Raw genomic sequence first — 25057 nt, forward strand, 5'->3', positions numbered from 1 at the left:
CAGTGGGCTTGGATGTACAAGATTGTTTAAAGTGCTGCATTTCTTTGAAATGCCTTGTGTTCATGTTCCGCTATGCAGAATGTAGTTTTAGCAGACTCAAACTCATCGATAAACCTGTGGAATGGCTTGAACACCAGCCCATGTCCAAGAGATTCAGGTCATGCTGTTATAACAGCAAGGATCTGTGCAGTTTTGAGCCTTAAACAAGCTCATGTGGAAATATTTATCACTTGTTGCTGAAATGCAATCCAGAACAATTTTATTTTATCACTATATTAATTACAAAATCTCATAAATATTAAGAATCCATTCACCTAAAACACCAGCGTTATATGCCATTTAAACTGGAAAAGATATGCTGTCTAGGCTGGCATCCCCAAGGAATAATATCTTTCTGCAGCCAGAGGAAATGAACAATTTGTTCTGGACATAGAACTGTTAAATCTCTTCTTAATTATGAGTTGCTTCAGGAGTATAATAACTTTTCCTAAAATGGCATACCTCTGCCACAGCCTCACTGATTACTAAGGCCTTTCTAAGTAGTCTAGATTCCAAGATTTGGAAAGGAACTGAATGCTGTGGAACTCGCTGTTAATCCATCTAACATTGTTTCTTTGATCAGACACTTCTCCAGGCCTTGTAGCCATTGGATGCGCAGTGTGTGGCTGAGCACTCAATTGTTCACTCACTGCTGTTGTTTTCATGTTAAAATTGCTTTGTTCGTACCTCTTTGGAAAGGCAGATGAGAAATACTAGAAATGAGTAAAACTCAATTAAACTGGAGGTGCCCCTATATGGAGAACAAACATTGATTAATTGCTAATGTAAAATCTTTCATTGATTTCAGATGGTTTCTTTAAACTCTTATCCCTTTGTGTACAGTGGTGCCTCGCTTAACGATTGCCTCGTTAAATGACGAAACCGCTTGACAATGAAGTTTTTGCGATTGCTTTTGCGATCACAAAACGATGTTCCTATGGGGAAAATTTGCTTAACGATGATCGGTTCCCTGCTTTGGGTACCAATTTTTCACTAAACGATCATTCTGAAACAGCTGATTGGCGGTTCTAAAATGGCCACCCGCTGTGCAAAATGGCTCCCCGCTGTGTTTTCAGGACAGATTCCCCGCTTTACAGGCACCAAAAATGGCCACCTCTGTGGAGGATCTTTGCTGGACGGTGAGTTTTCAGCCCATTGGAACGCATTGAACCGGTTTCAATGGGCTTTTTCATTTCGCTTCACGAGGATTTCGCTTAACAGCGATTTGAACGGAACGAATTATCCTTGTCAAGCGAGGCACCACTGTAGTTAGAAGTGTCCCAAATATTCTTCATCTTGTGGAGAATGGGATATACGCAGAAAACAATACTGGCACACAAAAGGTGCTGAATTCAATCCTCATCATTCCCAAATTGGATTTTTTTTAAAAAAAATGCAGTACTGTATTAGATATTGCAGAGGCCATTGCCACTCAGTATAAGTACTACTGAGCTTGATGCATCAGTGGTCTGGCCCAATAGACGGCATCTATGAACCTAGCCAAGCAGAAACAGAGTTCAGTCTCAACTGTGAAATTATCCTCAGTTCTTCGCAGAAAACTTTTCTTTAACAACAACAATAATAATAATCCTTTGGCAATCCTTGGTCTTCTGTGCTTAATGGAAGAATGGAAGAATAAAAACAGAAAGTGATACCCCAGCCCTCCCTGTTAGTTCTCTCATCTCAAAGCAAATCTGTATTTGTGAAGAAAGGGATGGATGAGCAGAAGGCAGGGCTTGCTAAAGGCAGGGGAGACACTTCTACTCATTGGGAAACTGTACACTGTTTAACATGCTGAACTTTTCTTTACTAACCGCTGTACTCTTGAACACGTTCACTAGCATAATTGCTAAGTGCAGTTCATGTGATTTTTTAGTATTCTGTGTCTCCTCTTTCAAGCATGGCCCTCTTACCTCTTTTCCTTTTACACCTTCGCCAGGCACAGGCTGACCAGGGAAATGGACCTGCCTCCAAGGGCTCACTCTATTAAAAGCTGTGTTCAAAGGGCTTGGCCTTGCTTCCTAATAAGGTTTGACTCTTTGAACATGCCCAGTTCTGCATTTGCTTCTATTAAAGATGTTTTACAGTTCAGAGATTCTGCCAGTTTTACAGTCTCCGTCATTCTGCAAACCACACCATAATGCAGACCCATCCAGTGTAATTTTCTTTCCCTGAAGTTGAAGGGGCAGAACTAGAGAGTGATACCAAGTTGTATATACTACCTGCCCTGGAGTAAGAGGGAGGACACCATAAGTATTATTTAATAAATAGTTTAAAATCCACCAAAATGAAGTTCTCTTTGCTACTTGAGAAACAATTTTCTTGGGGGTTGAAAACAGAGGATAAAGATACTGCCATTTTGTTAGGGAAAAGTTTCCTAAACAAGTAGCTAATAGCATCTGCAATTCCCTATTTTTAAAATTGATTTGCTATTGATTCTCCCCCCCTCCAATCTTGATGCTTGCTCCACCCTCAAAACTACATAACACCTAATGAAATGTCATATTTCTTATTAGCAGTCATCAAGTGAAAGTGATTTGATAGTAAAACAAGGATGTGACTCTTGTGGGCTGTGTACCTTTCATCTTTTTAGTCTCATTACGTTGACAGTGTCCCTCCCCGTACACTGATGGACTGAATGGCTCCTGACACTAAAGTTAAATACCGTAACTGGCAGAAATCATGTAATCCAGAAGAACAGGAAAACAACAACAGAGGAATAATGATGTTGGCTAGAAAAGACAGTGTAGTATAAGCGACTTATTCAGTGCGCCATTTGGACTAGATATGAGAGGAGACAACTCAAGTGTTTTTTGAACATCTGATCCCTCTCCAGTAGGTAACCCATAAAGCAAGGCTGTGGAAACCTCATTGAGCAACACTTGTCTGTTCTAGTGACATCTTGAGCCTCCATCCTTTCTTGGAATGTATTCTTAAAAAGTTCATTCTCGAGCTTGGAAGAAGTCTCAGAGAAAGACATCTGTTCATCCTGGTTCAAGCTCCACTGATTACTGACCAGTATTTTGACATTCATTATCAGGGACCCAGTCCAGTTCCTCAGCCAGTGTCGTAGCTACTGTGGCCTTGAGCAGCTCTTCTTCCTCTGACATGGAGGTCAAAATTTGGGATCCTGGAACTCAGTTTCTTGAGGTTCATGTCTTATTCAGCAGACCAGCTTTTCTTTTTCCTTTCAACAAGCAGTCTGAATCACTGCTTTGCATCTCACAGGTCACATTACAGTTTCATATTCAAGGTCATCACTTCTTGTGTATCTGATCCACAGGTGAGCTATTTACTTGAAAATGAAAGCTTTAGAAAGTAATTTATCACCGAGCCTGAATGCCAAACTATCTCAGTAAGTGCCATTTTCTTGGGATGGCCCTTTGTGTAGAATGTATGCACTTCACTAGAGAAATGTAAAACAGAGAGATATGCTCAGTCATGACTTTTTGTGAAACAGACAACAAAACCACAGAGTATTATTTATCATAGCAAACATGAGGATTTTTTGATAAGGATTTTTGTAATAACTGATAGCTAAAGATTTATCCCATAGCTAAAGATTTGGGAGTACAATCAAAGATGTAGCAAGTACAACAATGTTCTGCTTATGATCCATGGAAAATATGTGTCATATGAAAACACAGCAATGTGTAGGAGAGATATACTGTATATTACAGGAAATGGATACCACAAATTAAAGCAACTTTCCGTTTGGTATTTTAAGTAGGAACTTTAAAAAAGTAGAAGTACTTAATGGTAAGAGCTTAGAATGGACACTTTGGCAGATAGGTTTTTATATCTATAAATGAGCAAACTTTCACTTATCGTAGAGAAACATTTTTAAATAATGATAAAGCAGGAAAACTGCATACATATACATGTGCTCTGTGCATGCATGCATTTATAACTGTCAACTATCATAAAGAAACAGAAGCGGCTGAAATAGTACCATGTTTTCTTCCTATTGAATAATAACAGTTGTAGTCAATATAATTATTGACAGCTTCACCTAGAGGTGAGATTGCCAGTCATTGGCATGAGTTGGTTTGTGCACATACCCTGTCCTGCACCAGTTAGATTTTTTATCTCTGTTACGCATTTCTGGAAGTTGGAGAAAGAAAAAAAAGATGGCAATTCAACATGGAAATAACTGGGTCCCCACGGATTTGTGCTCCTTGAATCGGCTAGCTACCTTATTGCCTCTGAGGAGTCATGATGATAGTAATGCACAATGAGTTGCACCTGTAAGAAACAGTGCCTATACTTCCCCAGGTGATCAGTACCTTCTTCTAAACGTTCTTCTATTTTGTTCAGCCAACCCCCCTGCAAAGTGTGCATCTATTGACTGTTCCTATATTACCCATGTTACATGATGCTCTTATTCAGATCTCAGGTCAATATTCAGCCTGCTAACTCTGTGACCGCGGGGAAGAAGAAGGCAGATGTCTCAGGCCGGAAGTAGCTATAAAGGGATTGAGAGTGCAGGTGTGTTTCTTAACACCACTTTAACACTATAGCTTAGTTAACACCACCAAGTAGGGACCATACTTTCCTCAGAATCTTGCACAATGATACTTACTTGGGGTCCTTTTTGTAGAAGACATTACTCCTAACTTTTGAATAAAAGTAACCTTTGCTAGATGTTGAGTATAGGCAGGTGGTTTAGTCCACCCATTTCCCCCCTCCAGTTTGTAGGAGGAGATGTGTATTGTCTTAGTACACTTGGGGGTTTAAATAGTTTGTTTAGGTAACTGGAAAGGAAGATGTTCAAGATCCTGCTTTGAAGTGCAAGCTCTTTTGCTTGCATGGAGTCTTATTCTGAGACGCATTTTCCCTATGCTGCAGTAGTAAAAAGTGAGGTTCCTGGTAAGTGTTTTGTTTCTGGCGTCCTGAGGAAGATGCTTTTAGACTACTGAGAACAGAAGTGATATGCATATGCTCTTCCTTCTTTGCTGATAACAAAAAAGATCATATTTAATTTATGTGAATGAGCTCCTGCACCTGTAAAAAAAAGTGTAGCTAGAATATCAGGTGAAACTGAGAATAGGCTGGACCCACCAGTGCGATGAGCTGAGTTTCCATGATCATGGCACTCCAAAGCCCCTGGCAAATCTCCCAGTGGTCTTAAGTAGATGTTGTAGAATACAGGGAACAGATTGGAATACTCTGGCCCTCCACAGGAAAATTCACAGGAGGCAGAATTATTCAAACAAATATTTCTAAAGCCTGCCCCAAGGAGGTTTTACTGATTCTAAATAGGCTCACAGGGGAACATCACAGTCACTTGGCCCCAAATAGGAGCTTGCCCAGAAGTCATTGCTTCAACAAGGGCCAAAACATTGGATGCTGCAAGAAGAGTGGGGTCTTCAGTGTTGCTTGCACTGCTGAGGCTTGCTCACTGTGATAGCTTGCTCTGCCAGTTCTTCCTTCAAATTAGGGAGGTCCAGGCATGGTTAGACCATGACCATAGGTGAGCCAGCCCATTCTGCCCCACAGATAGGGCTGTTGCTATTCCATAGCTTGGCAATAAGATTGCAAATGTGCAGAATTGCACACTTGTTAAGGAACTTCACCCCAAAAATGTTTCCTTTCTCCTTTACCATCTTCTATCCAATTTTTAGCTTTCCTCCCTCTTGTAACGGTCCTCTGATGCAGCAAGAGTAATTTCTCAGAATCAGGAAGAGGACTGCACGATTTTTGCCATTTCTGTATATATATGGATACTGAACATACTTACCCAGCATTATGTTACATTGTAGGTATAGAATTATTTACAGAAAAGTGTCTAAGTTAAAGTAGGGCTAGATTTACATAATCAGGCTACCAACAGGTTGTAGATTTTTACTCCTGCACCAACTGTTAATTGATTTTCTGTCTTCTGTGAATAAATTAACAAACACATTCGAAATAGTGAAATATGATAACCTGGTAGTAGTCATTTACGTCTTAATAAATACATAAACATAGAACTAGGGAAAGGGGCTTGTTAATAATGTATCTGTCGTTACAGCCAGCAGAAATCACCGGCTTTGAGCAAACTGCTGTTTCTCAAGGGCAAGAGCACTCTATAAAAAGCCTGAACATTGCTTTGTGAACCAGTGCTCAATGACAGTCGTGTCTCGTGCATCTTATGTATTTCCCACATGTTATCCTCAGTCATAATTTGAAGGGAAAATGGGACTGATTAGATATGATTGAGGATAACATGTTCAAACATGGCCCACAATCCTATTACATCTGACCAGTGGTATAACTCTATTGGTATAACTGTCTACAGCAAATTGTCACAAGTACTGTAGCAGCCATTTCCTATGACATGCCAGTTGCATGATTCAGTCATTCATTATCCAGTTGGGGTAAATGGGCAAAGAGGAAGAAAAAGCTGCAGCAGTGTCCTCCGTTATCCCTCTACTCACACACGTCCATGGATCTGATGTAGGGAGACTAGTCAGTCCTTGAAGACTGTGAGCCAGAACCATGATTTCCCTGTGTTTTGGCTCACAGAAAGAGCCTTCATGAATTGGTGCATCTTCACTCTTTAGACCTGTCACTTCCATAAGCTAAGGGCCTGTGGAGGGGAGGAGGCTAGCTCACTCGCCCTCTTTTTTCTGCCCCTTTGGATAATTGGCAACAGAATAAGATGCTCTCCTTAATTCTGTCTGACCATTTCTGCAAAGTGTGAATTCACTGAGGAAGGTAGACAGTCATTTGTCACCTTTAAGAGCTTTGCTTCCCTCTACCTTACCCCTTGCTGTTTTCAGCTCTTTTGCTGAGTGTCTCGATGCCAATTTTTGTGTGTGTTATATCTTTATTTGTTCAACAGAAATCAAAAACCAGAGCATATAAGGACTCTTGCTCTTACTGTCTCATCATGTTGGGAAAATATCTTTGAATCCATCAGGCTGCTCTACACTCTCTCCAGGCTTTGCTATTTTATTACAGAGAGTGAAGGAAATTGCTCTTGTCCTTTGACCCGAACAGTTGTTGAAACCTCAACAATAAAACTCCCAGTGGGCGAAGAAGCTACTTCTTGCCAGAACAAAACAAATCATAGAATTGGTGGGCTGGAAGGTACCTTCAAGGGCATCTCTTCAGGACTCTAAACTGTGGTTCAGTGTACCTAATTGAGTCCAAGTATTTTAACAAATAGCTGTAAAACACAAACATTATTGTTTATGTATTCTCAAAGACTTTCACGGCCGGGTTCTGATGGTTTTTGGGCTCTTTGGCCATGTTCTGAAGGTTGTTCTTTCTGACGTTTCGCCAGTCTCTGTGGCCGGCATCAAACCAAGAAAACAGCACCAAACTGAAGAGGAAAAACAACCACCCACAAATAAAGCATTACTGCCATACATCAAAGGGGTCACGGACTGCATGGGGAAACTTTTGAAAGAACACAATCTACAAATAGTATTCAGACCCACCACAAAAAGGACAACAAATGTTACAGTCAGCAAAGGACAAAAGAGACCCCCTCACAACTGCAGGAGTATACCGGATACCTTGCAATTGTGGACAGGTATCTATTGGAACCACAAAACGCAGCGTTCACACCAGAATCAAAGAACATGAGAGACACAGCAGACTAATACAACTGGAAAAATCTGCAGTAGCTGAATATGCCCTAAAACAAGCTGGACATGAAATTCTATTTCAAAATACTGAAGTACTGGACAACACCAGCAAGCATTATGTTAGACTGCACAGGGAAGCCATTGAAATCCACAAACACCAGCAGAGCTTCAACAAAAAAGAAGAAAGTTTAAAACTCAACAAAGCTTGGCTCCCAGCATTGAAAAATACAGTCTGTAAAAGGTCAACAAACTCTAACCAGCCACAAGGACCAGGGATCATTGCACAAAAAAGACCAGCTAAAGACACCCATCAATCACAGTGACAGATAATCTCTCCCTCTTATCACAACAATACATCCACAACAAAAATACGCTGATCACCATGATCACCCTATCTCCTGAAAAGGACAAAAGCTGTTCCCAACTATCCGACAAACAGCAACAGAGCATGGATTGAGTTCCTACTCCAGTCCTCTGAAGATGCCGGGCATAGGGACTGGCGAAACGTCAGGAAGCACAACCTTCAGGACATGGCTAAAGAACCCGAAAAACCTACAAGCATTATTGTTTATGCTAAAAGTTAGAGTCTTTCTGAACTTTACTGGGTTTTTCGTTAACATTTTAGCTATAATTCCATAATTAGTAAGAAGAATCTTATGAAAATTTAGTGAATGGAAAGTATAAGGTGTGTATGTGTGTGTCTGTCTATCTATCTATCTATCTATCTATCTATCTATCTATCTATCTATCTATCTATCTATCTATCTATCTATCTATCTATCTATCTATCTATCTATCTATCTATCTATCTATCTATCTATCTATCTATCTATCTATCTATCTATCTATCTATCCTTCACTTTTGCTTAGGATTGTGTGGTGCTACAATGTAAATTTAACATTTTTGAAATGTTTTAGTTATATATCACCTTGGAAGACATATTCACTTGGCACGGCATCCAATACATTGAAAAAGAAATAAATACTAGCAGTGTTTATCATTCTCTTTGTAGACGCCTGGAGCAGAACTCTATCAAAAGCATTCCCCCTGGAGCTTTCTCTCAGTACAAGAAACTTAAAAGAATGTAAGTATTATAAAATGCTCTAATCTAAAAAATGTTTAATGTTTGCAGCTACAACACATGGGTAAGAAACTCATAATTATGCAAGGAGGACCTCCAGGGCCATAAGTTATGATAGGTATTATACATACACATATGTATAATGAACACTGACAGCCATGTTCTTCTGGATTTCACTTCAGCATTTGTGAAGCTACATCCCTTAAAAATCAATTAAATTGGAAAATCTAAGACAAGTTGACAGCTGACAGGTATATGTTGAAGTGTATCCAGCAAAAAATATCCGTGTCTGTTGGCTATATATGACACCAAGAGATCTGGTGAGGTCCATGTAGATTGCATAATAAATACAGATGGTAAGGGAGATATGGATGTCTTACATTCTACTAGTATAAAATCAAGGATTGATATATTCTATGACTTATTCTCAGAAGATCATTTTATAAATCCACCTGTAACTTAGCAATATAAAAAGGATGGTTGGAAGATAACCTGTGCCAGTTTGGGTTTGGAAAGGATAAGAAGTTGCTTATATATAGGGATTTAAAGCTTGATAAGTGATCTGTAGAGTTTTTGGGTTTTTCCCAACATACACTGCCAGGATATTGTGTGTGTGTGTGTGTGTGTGTGTGTGTGTGTGTGTGTGTGTGTGTGTGTTTGTGTATTTGTGTCTGCATGTCTGCATGTCTACCTTCTAGAACTGACACCAAAGAAAGATGTTCTTCTCATTATAGGGGACTGGAATGCTAAAGTAGGGAGCCAAGAGATAAAAGGAACAACAGGGAAGTTTGGCCTTGGAGTTCAAAACGAATCAGGGCAAAGGCTAATAGAGTTTTGTGATGAGAACAAGCTGGTCATCACAAACACTCTTTTCCAACAACACAAGAGGCGGCTCTACACATGGACATCACCAGATGGGCAATACCGAAATCAGATTGATTAAGGAACTAGATTTGGTGGACAGAGTACCTGAAGAACTATGGATGGATGCTCGTAACATTGTACAGGAGGCAGCAACGAAAACCATCCCAAAGAAAAGGAAATGCAAGAAAGCAAAGTGGCTGTCCAACGAGGCCTTACAAATAGCAGAGAAGAGAAGGGAACCAAAATGCAAGGGAGATAGGGAAAGTTACAGAAAATTAAATGCTGACTTCCAAACAACAGCAAGGAGAGACAAGAGGGCCTTATTAAATGAGCAGTGCAAAGAAATAGAGGAAATTAATAGAAAGGGGAAAACCAGAGATCTGTTCAAGAAAATTGGAGATATTAAAGGAACATTTTGTGCAAAGAGGGACATGATAAAGGACAAAAATGATAAGGACCTCACACAAGCAGAAGACATCAAGAAGTGGTGGAAAGAATACAAAGAGGAAATATACCAGAAAGAGCTGGATGACCTGGACAACCCAGATAGTGTGGTTGCTGACCCTGAAGCCAGACATCCTGGAGAGTGAAGTCAAGTGGGCCTTAGAAAGCCTGGCTAACAACAAGGCCAGTGGAGGTGATGGCATTCCAGTGGAACTATTTAAAATCTTAAAAGGTGACACAGTTAAGGTGCTACACTCAATATGCCAGCAAGTTTGGAAAACTCAGCAGTGGCCAGAGGACTGGAAAAGATCGGTCTACATCCCAATCCCAAAGAAGGGCAGTGCCAAAGAATGCTCCAACTACTGTTCAATTGCACTCATTTCACACGACAGCAAAGTTATGCTCAAAACCCTACAAGGTAGGCTTCAGCAATATAGTGGACCCTTGACTTACAGACGGCTTGACTTACAGACTTTTTGAGTTACAGACTTCTCTGGCCGCAAAATTTAGGTTTGACTTGCAGCCTGAGAATTGATTTACAGACCAGAAAAAAACCAAAATGGAACAAAAACGGCCTGTTACGGGATTAATCGGTTTTCAATGCACTGTAGGTCAATGGAGACTTGACCTACAGACTTTTTGACTTGAGAACCGCCTTCCAATACGGATTAAGTTCTCAAGTCAAGACCCCACTGTATGTGGACTGAGAACTCCCAGAAGTACAAGCTTGATTTCAGAGGGGCAGAGGAACTAGAGACCAAATTGCTAACATGTGCTGGATTATGGAGAAAGCCAGAGAGTTCCAGAAAAACATGTACTTCTGCTTCATTGACTACGCAAAAGCCTTCGACTGTGCGGACCACAGCAAATTATGGCAAGTCCTTAAAGAAATGGGAGTGCCTCACCACCTTATCTGTCTCCTGAGGAACCTATATGTGGGACAGGAAGCAACAGTTAGAACTCGATATGGAAACACTGATTGGTTCAAAATTGGGAAAGGAGTACGACAAGGCTGTATATTGTCCCCCGGCTTATTTAACTTATATGCAGAATACATCATGTGAAAGGCAGGACTGAATCCCAAGCCGGAGTTAAGATTGCCGGAAGAAGTACCAACAACCTCCGATATGCAGATGATACCATCTGATGGCAGAAAGTGAGGAGGAATTAAAGAACCTCTTAATGAGGGTAAAAGAGGAGAGCGCCAAAAATCATTTGAAGCTCAACATCAAAAAAACTAAAATAATGGCCACTGGTCCCATCACTTCCTGGCAAATAGAAGGGAAAGATATGGAGGCAGGGGCAGACCCACACCCATGGAGTGAAAATAGCTAGTTTTTCATATGGAAGCAAGTGCTACTGAATGCAGTGAGTCTTCTTTATAAAACATAGATACAGTTGGACTGTGATTATGGGAAAGCACTTGGAGAATTCTGTACTTATGGAGTTAGGATACTTCAAGGGCCCTTTGTGCATCCCTGGCCAAAAACCCCTGGAATACTTAGGCATGTACAGGAGGAATGATAGGAATTGCCATGGTTAATGGACAAAGTGTCAAACATGCAAGGGTTCATGGTCAGGATTGGGCTTAACATGCGATGACATTTCTTCCAGTAGATGCAGCAGCTTTCAAGTTCCTCTGGTGCACCTGTAAATATGCATTAGGATTCTGGCCTGTGTGTGATATTTTGATTGGACGATCTCCTTTTAGGAAGTTAGAAATACAAAAGTATGTTGGCACTTCAAAGACCAGCAAATTTAATTTAATTGAGTGTGATCTTTCGTGGCTTACAGTTCCCTTTCTCATACTAAGGCTCACACTTTAGTTCAGTGGTGTCCAACCTTGGCCCTCCAGATGTTTTTGGACTTCAGCTCCCAGAAATCCTGGCCAGCAGAGGTGGTGGTGAAGGCTTTTGGGAGTTGTAGTCTAAGAACATCTGGAGGGCCAAGGTTGGACACCACTGCTTTAGTTGGTTAAAATATACCTATTGGTCTTCAAAGTGCTACAATATTTTTGTTTTGTCCCCTTTTTAAAACACTTGTTGGGAAACGCTAACAAGGCTTCTTTTTTTAAAAAAAACGTATTAGGAAAAATGCTCCTTACTTTGGCTTGGTTTACATTATTGTTACACATTTGAAAATCTCTGTTGCTCTCCCCCCCCCCAAAAAAAACCCCCACCAACACACACTTACTTGGAAACCTCTACAAAGATGACATGGGGGATCAAAGTAACCCAGTAAGACGGAAGGCTAAACCCATTTTAATCTCAACTAAAAGAGACTCGGGGAGGTCAGGGAGACTTAAGGATGAACATTGAGTGTACCTGAACAGGGCTACATATTCCTTTTCTCTTTCTTTTTCAGCTCATCTGATTTTAAAAAAGAGAAAATGGATTTAAATAATTTAAGCTCTATAAAAAGAAAGTATAAAATATTTAGTATATAGTAAGTGCAAATTAAGCCTAGCCAGAGATGGTGGCGTTTGTCAGTAGTATAGCATACTTTAGTGTTGATTTAAAAACTGTACCCTTATCTGGCACTAGCTGTAAGCTGACTGCTCAGTGAGAGGGAGCATGTAAAGTCTGATTGCCCACTGTGCCTTGTAAGAGAAGAGCCAGCCTAGTGGTCTTGAACAAACTGCACAGTCCTAGAGCACATCGAGAAGAAGGAAATACTAAACCACTACTGAGTACTCGATACCTGGAAAATCCTGGCAAGGGTGGCCATAAACTGGAATTTATTGGACTGCACATAATTGCTTTTATTGCCCCTATGTCAGGAATCCTGTCTGATATGCATGCTAGTCAATGCCTAATCCGAGGCTATGAATTTTGTTTTTGCAAATAGATTTAAGAGGGTGCATGAGATTAAGAACTGCCTTTCAAATTGTCTCAGTGTATATACTGTAGATAGGTTCTAGGCAAATATTACTATAAGATAGCTGTATGTTTTTGTTTGTATGGTGTACCCTTGTACAGTGACAAGGGAGATGTGTGTAGCAGTTTTCTTTTAAAAACCTGTGCGGGGCTAAAAGGGCAACTAAGGAAACTGAAGTTCTTAATTCCTGTGAATTTTCAAAACCAGAACCAATTTTCTGCCTCAAATGCTTTAACCTGTGATGGCAAATGTAATTCCTTAAGACGTGTAAGTTCCCAGGGAGAAAGCTTTACTAAGCAAAAGTGAAGGTGAAGTGGTGGTACTGTTACACTAGGCAAAAGTTTGAATATTGCAGGGTTCCCCAGGAGGCTGCTCCCTTCTATAGAAGTCTGGTAAGTGTTCTCCTATCCTCCCAGTATAGGTTATTAAGAGTTATTCCATTACAGTGTTGTGCTGTGGTTGTTCCATCGATTGTTTTATCCATGTATCCAAATATGAATACATTCAAATGCAAGAAAAGAGTAGATGGGGGCTTAGGGTGGACATTTCCCTTTTCCCTTCCAATGTTAGTTACCGTGCAGTGTCCACCAACAAACTTAATTCCCCTTGGGCTCATTGGGACACCCACTCCAAGTGTGTGTGTGTGTATGTGTGTGATTGGAGCCTAACTGGATGTTTGTTCTAGTATATTAAATCATAAGACTCAAATGATACTGCATTATAACAATCTGTGCAGATTTCCCTGGGGTCTCTTGCTCCTTTCATTTTGCCAGAAACGATATGAGAGTGCCATGACTGTAAATATGGAGCAAAGGGTTAAATCCAGGTATTAGTCTCTGCTAGGTCTGTTTCATGAATGGGACTTGTTAAATCCTAAGTTATGTTAGTTTAATTGATTCAGTGGGGGCTGCTATAGTTGTGACTAATAAATGGATTTGACCCAATATTTACTAAAATGAAGACATCCCATTGTCCTCTTACCATAACTAGATGTTTGACTTGCTCAGGCTTCATTTGCTTTTATGGAGCCATATCTAAATGCAAATTAAAGCTAGAGCTGTATGAATTTTAATTAAGACGGAACTCATGAAGCTGGCGACTGGGGTGTAATATTTCAGTGATAAATATTCCTCTTTCAGTGGGATTAAGATGTTTAAGCAAAACTGAACTGGATGCCACTCTTATCTAAAGAAAATTTGTTCAGAAAAGCTTGGGGCATTTTGGTAAATCATGTTTTCATCGGTACCTTGTTTTCTTCTTCCCTTGTCCATTCTTACAGTGATATCAGCAAGAATCAAATCTCAGATATTGCATCAGATGCTTTCCATGGCTTGAAATCTCTTACCTCACTGTAAGTAAAGGGTAACCTTGGGAAGGGAGAATTGCAAAGAATCTTATAAATAGATGAAGTATTAGTTTGTGATGCTTTCCTTTTCCCTGTGTGGTTGTCACCTTGTGTGAAGTACCTAATCTTTCTTAAATTGGAAATTGATCAGAGTTGAAGGTGTCATTGCTTATACACTTCTAGATTCCTTTTACAGATGAACACTCCATGAAGGTTAATTAGATAGGCTGCTAAAGAAAAAGCACAGACCTTGTATTTTTCTTTCACTGGGTGTCCAAAGCTGTGTGGCTCATATTAACGGAGGCCGCAACTGAATGTAGGTTTTTAGAAAACTGACTGAATTTTCATTTGGAAGTGATCAGCCTAAGTCATGTGAACCAGAGTTGCAGACAGTTTACAGACCAAAATAATTACAGCCAGAATCCCATGGGTGTTCTCAGAGGGGTAATGTAAGTAGCCATAGCTAATTGAGACTAATCAATAAGGTGCCATTTACATGTTGGTTGTGTGCCTGATCATGCTCTCAGTCATTCAGTTTGTACGTGCTCTGGAGCTCATCAATTAGCCACAGCAACCTGCATGAATGATCTGTAAACAACAGTAATATTGTGGCCTATGTAATGTAAAACAACAACAACAACAACAATAGCTACATACATCAACAACGAAGTAATGCTGCACATTTTTGAAGCTTTCTTCATAACTATTAAAATTCATGTAGAATGCAATAAAAATAGTAGTACTTCTGGCAGCATGCTTGCTTCAGAAGGAAAGTGAGCATACACAGTGTTTGCCAGTTGCTCCTGAGGTCTTGAACGGGACAGGAAAGCCTTAACAATTGAGCTGCTGCTCTAAATATTACAAGAACAATTAGATGTCTTCTGTTTCCTTCCCCTTGTATCTTTCTAAATGTAGAACAGGTGATACCTTTATTTAGACAACTAAAAATCAAACGTTCAACACAAGCTTTTGTGAATTAAATTCATTTCTCGGGCATGTCCATGTGTGTGTTCTGTGCCATCAAGTTGGGACTGATTTATAGGGACTATAATAGGGTTTTCAAGGTCAGCAACATATTTAATGAGTGAGTTTACCGGTTCTACTCCATGGCCAAGTGGGGCTTTGAACCCTGTTCTCCAGAGTCCTAGTCTGTTACTCTATCCACTACACCACACTGGGAATCTCAGGCATAGGACAGAAAAAAATATGAATGAAAGTTCCCAAATGGTCATAGCTTAATGTGAACTGACAGCTGGTTTCAACCAGTTTGCGGCAGGGTGTTTTTCAGTGCCTCACCCCTGGTGCCATTTTACTCTCGGCCTCCAGGATAGGAGGTAGTTCCTCTTTCTGCCCTCTCCACTCATATTGCCTGTTGGGAAATCAAGTTTCTCAGTTGGTGGGTGTGGGAGAGAAAGGGCACACAGAGACACAACCATCCTCTGGGATGAATTTTTGGCTAACTCACCGGTTAGTAAATAGCCGATCAAAGCCAGATTAATTCCAGATTAATTCCAGATTAATTCCAGATTATTATGTTGCCACATGAATTTTGCAAGCAACTTTCTGTGGCAATTGCAAACCAGCTCTTGGGGGAGGGGAGATTCCTAGCTTTCTAGAGAAGGCTTTGAGGAGGGGGCTTGGGTGGGGACAGCCCTTTCTAGTTCAAATCATTTCCAGTTTTTCATTAACAGATCCTAGCATTACATAAATGTTGTAGATAGAAAAACAGATTATATTAGTAGCTCGATAGTGGATTAGTTAGAACAGGCCAAGTGTGGTTTATGTTCAGCATTGTGCTCGTTTGGTTCAGAAACCATAAGGTCAAGGGACACATTTCTCATGCTGGACACGGAGGCACTCCTCCTAATATCAGCAAGCACGCTTCACATGATCTTGGCTCTCTGTTGCCTTACCAAACATCTGAACCTTACTGTATTGCTAGAGATATGAGTTGATCCATGCCTTTGGTTGTTTATTTCTATGGTTGGCAAAATAAATTCGTCAAGGAATTTGTTTTCCATTATAATAAGACTTAATTAGGCAATAGAGAACCAGGACATCTCATTTTTGGCTGGAAAGATTAAGGAAAATGGTGGCTGCTTGAAGGCTAAAATGTAAGAAAACATGATTTAGGGTTTTGTACTACATTATTACTCATAATGTGGCATGTCTATTATGTTGAAATGTATTGAGAGTTTGTATACAGCGGTTCAAGTGTAGCATAAAAAAACCCACAGAGTACGAATGATATTCTTCTTTGTGTGTGCCAGCAATTGAAATAATATTCACTTGGCTAGGATAAAAACTTTAAGAATGTTTACTGTAAAACAAATATGCATAATAAACTAACAGTGCTTGAAACATTTGGCTTGGTACAGACTTGTGCTGGATAGACCTATAATAGTTTCATATCACATTTTCCTTATCAGATATAGTAACAGACAACCAGACTCTCAACAGACAGCACCCAACAGACTACTTCTAACAGACAACTCTGACAAACACAACAAATTGCTTCTAAACTGTCCAATTGAATAAAATAACTGTCACTTGTTTTTATCCATCTTTCAGGCAGTTAACCCTGTTAAATCCATTGGCTAACACCAGACAAAATCTGGTAGATTAGATCAATTCTAAAATGTAAATTACACAACTCTGACATTCTTGTGTACACATACATATACATACATGCTGGGTTGCACTTATTATATTCCAACATAATATGTTTGCCTCAGTTCCTAATTTCTTGGGTTTGCGGAACTTGAGCCAATGTGATCGTTTTGACTCTAGTCCTAAAGTAGTCATTGAACATGCACATGCAAACACTGAGGTTAACCAATAAGACAAATTCCAGGTTCCAGGTTCCATGGATGTCCATTTACAAAAAGTAAAGCCCTTTGTTCTGATGATACAATGAGTGCTTCTCTCCTTGAGAAAGCTTTTTGTCCCCCTTTCTTCTTTCTGCTGGAAGTAGGCAAGAGGGTTGTCCTCCCAAACATTTGTAAGCTCAATTATTTTGTTTCTGCTGCTGGCAATCATCTTGGTTTTTATTAGTTGTTATTTTTCAAGTATTTAAAAAGATTTTCTGTGTTGTTAGCTTCTTACTGAACACTTCAATTTTACTTTATGCAGTTCCCCACTGTTTATCATTTTAGCATAGAACAATAATTGGTGAAAACACAATAGATGTTTCTGCAAGATGGTTTGTGACCATACCGCTATAGCTATGTTTTTCATTAAGTGGAATGTCAATTGCATGCTTTATTGTACAATTACTTGGAAAACTGTTTAATCAGATGCCATGGAAATTTACTGGCAAATAAACCTAATAATACATTATGGCAGCACTCCTAGATCTCCATTGGCATTCCCATCTTAAATATTTGTGCCAACAGATGTGATTATGAAATGCCAAAATAAGGACCATGATGTTGTAAAATCCTGCTGTTTATGCTAGAGGCCATCACGCATCTGACTAGTTTTCCTTTCATTTGCATTACCCATAACCATCTTCTGATGAACAGGGTACTTTCATTAAAGTGTTCAATGCTTAAAACAGTCTTGCGGTTTAAGAATGGGGCTATTTTGAACTACACTTTTCAGTGATCACACTAGCGAAGGTTTGGGGTTTTTTTTTTGAAGCTACAGTAAAACAAATCCAACCTGCAGTTGAGTTCATCCCCCTTGTGAACAGGGATGGGGACCTGTGTCGCGGGACTTGCTGTCAAGTCGGAATTAAGTGACATTAATGTCTCAACCCGGACTTGACTCCGTTTTCCGCCCCCCCCAGTGACTTGGTCTTGACTCATGACTCAAAACGGACCCACCCTCCCTGTTTTCTGGGGGAAAGAGCTTGTTTTTAATCGGGACTTGGACTTTGGGCTTCGGACTTGGGACTTAGTACCAAAGACTCAGACTTGGGACTCTGATCCAAAGACTCGCCAACATCCTTGCTTGTGAAGAAGGGAAATCTATTTTGGGAAAGTACAGATACAGTGAGAAAGGGGTAGAGAAATCAGGAACTGGAGAATGTTGAGCTTGACTGCTGGGGTCTTTTCACAATTAGCAGTGCATGTGTTCTTGGATCACATTTAATGTACACATTGTTATAAAATACAGAATTATAGAATCAGAAGGGACTCTGGCAGGCAGCCAGCCTAGCCTCCTGCTAATACAAAAACAGCTAAAACATTCCTAACAGATGGCCATCCAACCTTTATTTAAAAACCTTCAATGAAGGAGAGCCTCCTACCTTTGAGGTAATCAATTCCACTGTCAAACAGCTCTTACTAACAGGAAGCTCTTCCTACTGCTTAGTCAGGATCTTCTTTCTTGTAATTCATACCATCTGTACGAATCCTATTTTCTAGACTAGCAGAAAGCATGCTTGCTCCTTCTTGTATGCCACAGCCGTTCAAATATTTGAAGATGGCTGTCCTGTCACTCCAAACGCCATGTACCCAACTTCCTCTGGCATTCTTCCCAAGGCTTTTTTTTCCCCATAGCTTTTACCACTGTTTTTGAGTTCTGTGCCTTAAGAAAGCAACTCTGAAGAGCTTTAAGCTACATTCCAGCCTTGCTTTAAGGCCGTATCAGCCCTCTCCTATCAGATTTAGGAAAGGCTTTGATAGCACAGTTGAGTTATTGGCTGAGTGAAATGGAAGACTTCTCAGCCCAGTTGCCAGTTCTATTGGATTTTAATAGGATTTTAATACTTCCCTGTAGGAGGTATCTTCTTCACTTCTGTACCTTGAACACTTTATATGCAAAGTATAATATTTGCTATAAGACTCCTTTTTTAAAAAAAAATCTCTAATCTCAAACCTAAATTTGATCATTTGTTCTGGGAACAAACTCTTGCTATCAATATGCTGTGATTTAAAGCTGTAACTGCAAAGCTTGCTTGAAAGAAGGTTCTCTCTTGATGAAATGGCAACTGGAAAATAAAACTGACACCATAGAACCAAGTTGGCACCATTGGAGGTACGATGCCTTTTAAAAAACACCACATGCTTCCTTTCTCCAATCTGGCCTCTTGGTTCTTGTAATTTTATCCCAGCAATTGTGGCTTGGGATCCAAGCATTGTATTTGTGAGTAGAAATTCCTTCCACAGAGGATTACTAGTTTTCCACTTCATCTGCAGACCCGGAACCCCTTGAAAACTGGTGACAAGCAGTCTGTGATCTCTCAGAGCATTTTTTCTGTAGGCAGGCTGGGAGGACCTTTCAGACAGCAGGACTTTTGAATAGATAGCAAAATTATTTCATTAAGTTCTTATTATCTTCTGCCTCTAAAGGCTAACTTGTGGTACAGTGGGGTCTCTACTTAAGAACGTCTCTACTTAAGAACAATCCAACTTAAGAACAGCTCCATTTGCTAAATTTTGCTTCTACTTGAGAACAGAAATCCAAGATAAGAACAGGAAAAAAACCTTTCCTGCTCTTTTTTTAACCTTAGGTCATCTTAGGTTAAAAAAAAAAATTCTCCCCCTAGTGGTAGAGTACGTATTAACCAGCTTTGCATTAGTTCCTATGGGAACTAATGCTTCAATGTACGAACACACCTCTACATAACAAAAAAACAGCCAGAACGGATTAATTGGTTTTCAGTCCATTCCTATGGGAAATTTTGCTTCAACTTAAGAACGTTTCAACTTAAGAACACCATTCCAAAATGGATTGAGTTCTTAAGTAGAGGTTCCACTGTAGTTTCTATGGACGGAAAAGAGCAGATACGGATTAAATGGTTTTCAATGCGTTCCTATGGGAAATGCAGATTCAACATAAGAACTTTTCAACTTGAGAACCACCTTCCAATACGGATTAAGTTCTTAAGTAGAGACCCCACTGTACTCAGTATTTTCTGACCAATAAAGTTAGTTGCCAGAAATCCACCCACCCTCTTGTGCTAGATAAATAACGAAACCTGCTGCCTAATGATTATAGTAACATGGAATATTTCTCTAAAATCTGCTCAGAGTCAAGGTTCTGATTCTTCTTCATTGGGTTCTTTTAGAAAACCTCATATACATCAAATTATTTATCTTTGAGTCAAGGAAATCCTAGATTAATGGGCTTTCCTTTCCAGTGACAGCTCAAGGATATAAGAGGTGGAAAGGATCCTATTAAAGAACCAGTTTGTATATAATATTAAATAGTCCATGTATTAATGTGGATAGTCCTAATGTTGGGCGCTGGAACATACATTTGCATGTGGGCCAGGGATTCTAAGTTTAACCCTGTTCTCCTCTTGATATTGCTCTTGTAACGAACAATATCATAGAATTCTAGAGCTGTGAGGGATCCCATGGGTCAGTTCTAACCTCCTGCCAAAATAGGAAATCCATGGCTAACATATATAATAAAGCAACAAAGCTTATTCATTATACTGCAGAAGTAGTGAGTGCTGTTAATACAGCAAATCTACTTTTTAGGTATCATTGGCAGAACAGGGAAATGTGTCAAAATGTAACCAGGAACAAATATAACCAAATATAACAAATTAACTTATTTGGTCTAATTACATGAAATGGGTAATTAATTAGCCTGTAGTTAATTAAATGTAACCAGATGATGCCACACTTTGGTTCAAAGTTGGCTGATTTAGAAAATGGACAGTACAGTATGTGCTCCAAACTATATGAAGCAATGATCCAGCTTTTATGGAAAGTGAAACTAGCTATTCCCAGCTCCAATAGCTGAATGCTTTGCTTGAGCTTGTTCCAGCTTGTGCCCATGGTGCTGAGTCACAGTTAAGCATTACAGGTGAACCAGCTCTTAGATTCGCAAACTCTCTCTCAGCCCTGCATACACAAGCAAAACTAAAACAAATGTCCGTACAATTAAATTAAGTCTTTAGCTTTTCTATCTGTGAGTTAGTATTGGGGATGAAATTAACATCTGCTTCTAATTTTTGAAAGCTATTTCTTTATTTTCTTATATTTATAGTCCACCATCTCCTGTGGGCTCACAATATGTTACAGCAGTTTCACAAAATACATATATATCACTCTCCTCCAGAGGCTCACAGTGTTTTTTTGCACATGGTATCTAAGACTTCTGGGTGCCGGTAGGTTTTCTACACATTGAATATGTCTGTGCCAGAGCTCAGAAGACCTTCCCCAGACTGTCTGGAGATATTTTGTGTGGTTTTTTTTGAGCCAGTCCACATTTGCTCAGCGATGAGAGAATTTATTTCAGATCTGAATAGGATCTACCTCCCTTTTGATTCAGGCTCCTCACCAATTTTTAAGATAGATTAGCTTGGATCCAAACTCACGGTGCTTGGCATGTCTTTCACATTTACATTATCACTTAATGAATGCGGGTGTGTTATCATTTTGGACAGTTGCCAGTGATGAACAAAAATGCTGTTGAAAGTATCTGATGATAGAACACCGCTGTAATTTTTACCTTGAATTACTTGGCTGGAATGCCTTCAGTTAAAGTGGAAATAAGGGTCTTTTTCCTTGATAATATCTGAAGCAGCTGTTACCTCAAATTCTTGCAGTATTCTGCTTAGCATGTGTATGCATGTTAATACATTTTTACCACTGTATTTTCTTCTAGAATTTACTTGCTATTGCAGATCCCTTTTAAACATCTCAGCAGGTGATTTTATGTTATGCTAATCTAACTCCCAAATAAGAACTTTACAGCCACTTGAGAAAAAGGAAATAAATGTTGTTAGGAAATGCTGATGAAGCAAAAGTCTTGATAAGCAGTGCAGATGAGGTAAACGGTACAGATAGTTCAAATACACATCAACGTTGTGAAGCAACTGCCATGGGCTTTTTCTTACAATGGCTACCTGACTCCAATACACCATTCAAAGAGGCTCTGGGAAATGTCAATCACTCATTTAGAGAATTACATGATGGAGTGTTCTGTCTATTCGTTTCCTAGTTTGGGGGGGGATATTTAATTTTGTTTGTTTGTTTTATGATTTTATGATTGTATCATTTTTTGCTGTGTTCCATTGGATTTTATCAAACTGTGAACCACCTGAAATAGTGCTGTGCACTAATGGGGCAATAAACAAACAAACAAACAAACAAACAAACAAAAAAGCCGGTTTGAGGGGGGAAAGCAGCGTTGTCTCTGTGAGGTTTTTCCACACCCCTCTAAATATAATGGGATTTATTTATTAGCAAACACAAGATTGCACTGCATGAAATAGAAGTAAGCAAATTTAGAAAGACATTCTATACTATCTGGTCCATATTAGGGAGCTGTACTTGGCTTTAGACTCAGAATATCCTTTTCATGTAGCCCTAAGCAATTGGTGATGCTTTGGCACACCCAACATTTTTTTCCAGTTTTATCATTTGGCTATAATTATTTGTTAATACCTTCCAATTACTACATCTCCTTATTTCTTTTACATGTACTTACAGGCTGGAGAAGCAAGGGTGCATAGAAAGGTTTTGCAGTTCTACAAAACCAACTTCATAAAACCAATAACTAATCCAGAACAAACATGATATTCTAATACTTATACACCCTTTGGTTTATTTCAGCTCATTTGTAATTTATGTACAAATTCTGTAACAAACTTTGTAATATACAAACAATGCAAGTACAGTACAGTACTTCTCACGTGGCAAAGAACCAACATAAAGAGCATAAGCACCACTGCATTATCCAGTGTCTGAAAGATGTTTGAATGGAAAAATCTGAAGGCGCATATTAGTTCATTAATAGCTTGATTTTTAATCTGATCCAGTCCTCTGTATGGTAAGCATAGTTGACATCATGTAGCATGTCTAAACAGAAGATTCTTTGCATACAAATTGCTTTACCTCATGTTTTGCAGAGTGCTGTATGGAAATAAGATCACGGAGATTCCAAAGGGCCTTTTTGATGGGCTTGTGTCTCTGCAGTTGCTGTGAGTATTATCATTGCATCTTTTCTTGTTGCCAAGGTTTACAAGTGCTTGATGCTCTTGAGTTCAGCAAAGTAAATGCTGGCTTGTACAATGCATGTTCACAATTTGTGTGCATTACTTTAAGCTCCTTGTTCCTGTTTGAGAAGATGGACACATGAAGCCAGCAGAGTGTCAGCCTTCATGGGCATAACAGCTGCGTAGTTTTAGGCAAAACAGAATATTGTTTGATAGCTTATGGAACAGTTTATTATTAGAGTTTTAAATCCTCATGAACGTAATTTGGTCATGGTATCTGGTACATCAACAAGGTTATTACACTTGACTTTTGTATATTTTATATTTTGTCAAATTAGGGAGCAATAAATTCAAAGTCCTGTGAGCGTACATGAAGGTGTGGATCCAAGTGGGTGAATATAGCTCTCGCACAGTCAATATGAAAAGGTTTCATATTGAGCGGCAGCTGTGAGGAAACTACTGTAGGAAAGGTCCTTGACAAGTAAGCATGTATCACTGGAGACCAAGGGCAAGATAATCTATACTATAGTATTCCAAACTATGTAAGGATATGAAAGTTTTTTAAAACTATGTAAAGATGTGAAAACTGCACAGTGAAGAAAGCTGACAGGCAGAAAATCAGTTAATTCAACATGTGGTGTTGGAAGAATTTTTTTTTTTAAGCATGTGTTGAAGGAACACAGATCTTCTTTAAATGATATTCTGTTGTTTTGGCAGCATCAAATGGTAACTGCCTGGTGAGCCTTTGCAACTGTCTTCTTATTTCCTGTTATCTAAGTGTAGCTAGCCAGCAGTCTCATGAAACTGCCATGACCAGACTTTGAAAGAATTCCAAAACTGGCCAACATTCTAGTTAGCAGTTGAATATATGTCTTTTTATCGTTGTTGCCGCTAGCATGAAACTCCTTATTCTGTTTGTGGTGATGGCTTTTCTTAGTGGCCTTCAATTTTGCTTGCCCTTGACAACTCCTTTCTATGTGTTATGACCGATCGACATGAACTGAATATTTTGCCACAGTCCTAGAAAAAAGTGAAAAGAAGAAAAGGCTGTGTGGGCTTTGTAGACAACCTGAAAACAAGGGTGGGGAATACCTTTATTAGAGAACTAAAACCTCAGAAGCAGAAGCTAGCTTTTGGCTCAACAGGAGCTGGGGGATAGGGCAGAGGAAACATGAATGTTCCAAAATCCCCAGTCCAGGTGTACAGGCTAGGTTTCCCTGTTTAAAAGAAGTTCCAAGATGGAGGCTGAAGAATCAGCTCAGAAAGACACGTTTCAGATTTTACTCCTGGAGGGGTGGATTAGAATGTCCATCCTATTGTGTTAAATCAATAAACCTGTATCTCACCCAATAGTGCAATGTGCACTCTTTGGACAATAGACAATTGCAGAAGGAATACTACTCTAATGATGCTATGCTGGAAGACATTTATCTATGCAACTTTCTCCTTCTTCATACTACATGAAAAATTTCCTACTCCTGTTTTTGAAATTCCTGAAGTAAAGATTTAGAAATTAGTCAGTCTGGACACATCAGTCATTTGTTTTTCTTTTGGTTTCTGGATGTTTTTTTGGGGGTGGTGTTTATTTTGTTTTTCGATTTGGACATTTCTGTTAGATCACATCAGTAATTAAGTTGGTATATGTTACAGCGATAACATTTTATTTTACATCACATGTTACTTAAAATAAATAAGTAAATGCAGGAATGAGAAAAAGGCCAATCCAAACAATAGCCATAACAGCCAGACAACAAACATCTACTTGCAACAGGATTTGAACTGTCTTTTCCCCATTCTGTCAATATGTTTGCATCTGTATGGCTGTTATTGTCAACATACAAGTTATCTGAATTTGGTTTATTAACTATCTGTACCAGTGTGTGTGTTGTGTTTCCTTTATGTCTAAACCAGAAAGCTGGTTTGGACC

At 39.4% G+C, this 25057-nt stretch overlaps 1 protein-coding gene across 2 annotated transcripts in view; it reads left to right on the forward strand.

Annotated features, from left to right (window-relative positions):
- Positions 1–25057, forward strand: part of SLIT3 (slit guidance ligand 3) — a 595328-nt gene that overhangs the window by 388611 nt on the left and 181660 nt on the right. For both annotated transcript variants that reach the window (XM_020780501.3, XM_078385818.1), the window contains 3 exons: positions 8630–8701; positions 14163–14234; positions 23044–23115. In XM_020780501.3, coding sequence (XP_020636160.3) covers positions 8630–8701; positions 14163–14234; positions 23044–23115 — 216 coding nt within the window. The remainder of the gene's footprint in view (positions 1–8629; positions 8702–14162; positions 14235–23043; positions 23116–25057) is intronic.

Source organism: Pogona vitticeps, chromosome 2 (genome assembly GCF_051106095.1).
Source record: "Pogona vitticeps strain Pit_001003342236 chromosome 2, PviZW2.1, whole genome shotgun sequence".
In the NCBI taxonomy this organism is placed as follows: Eukaryota; Metazoa; Chordata; class Lepidosauria; order Squamata; family Agamidae; genus Pogona; species Pogona vitticeps.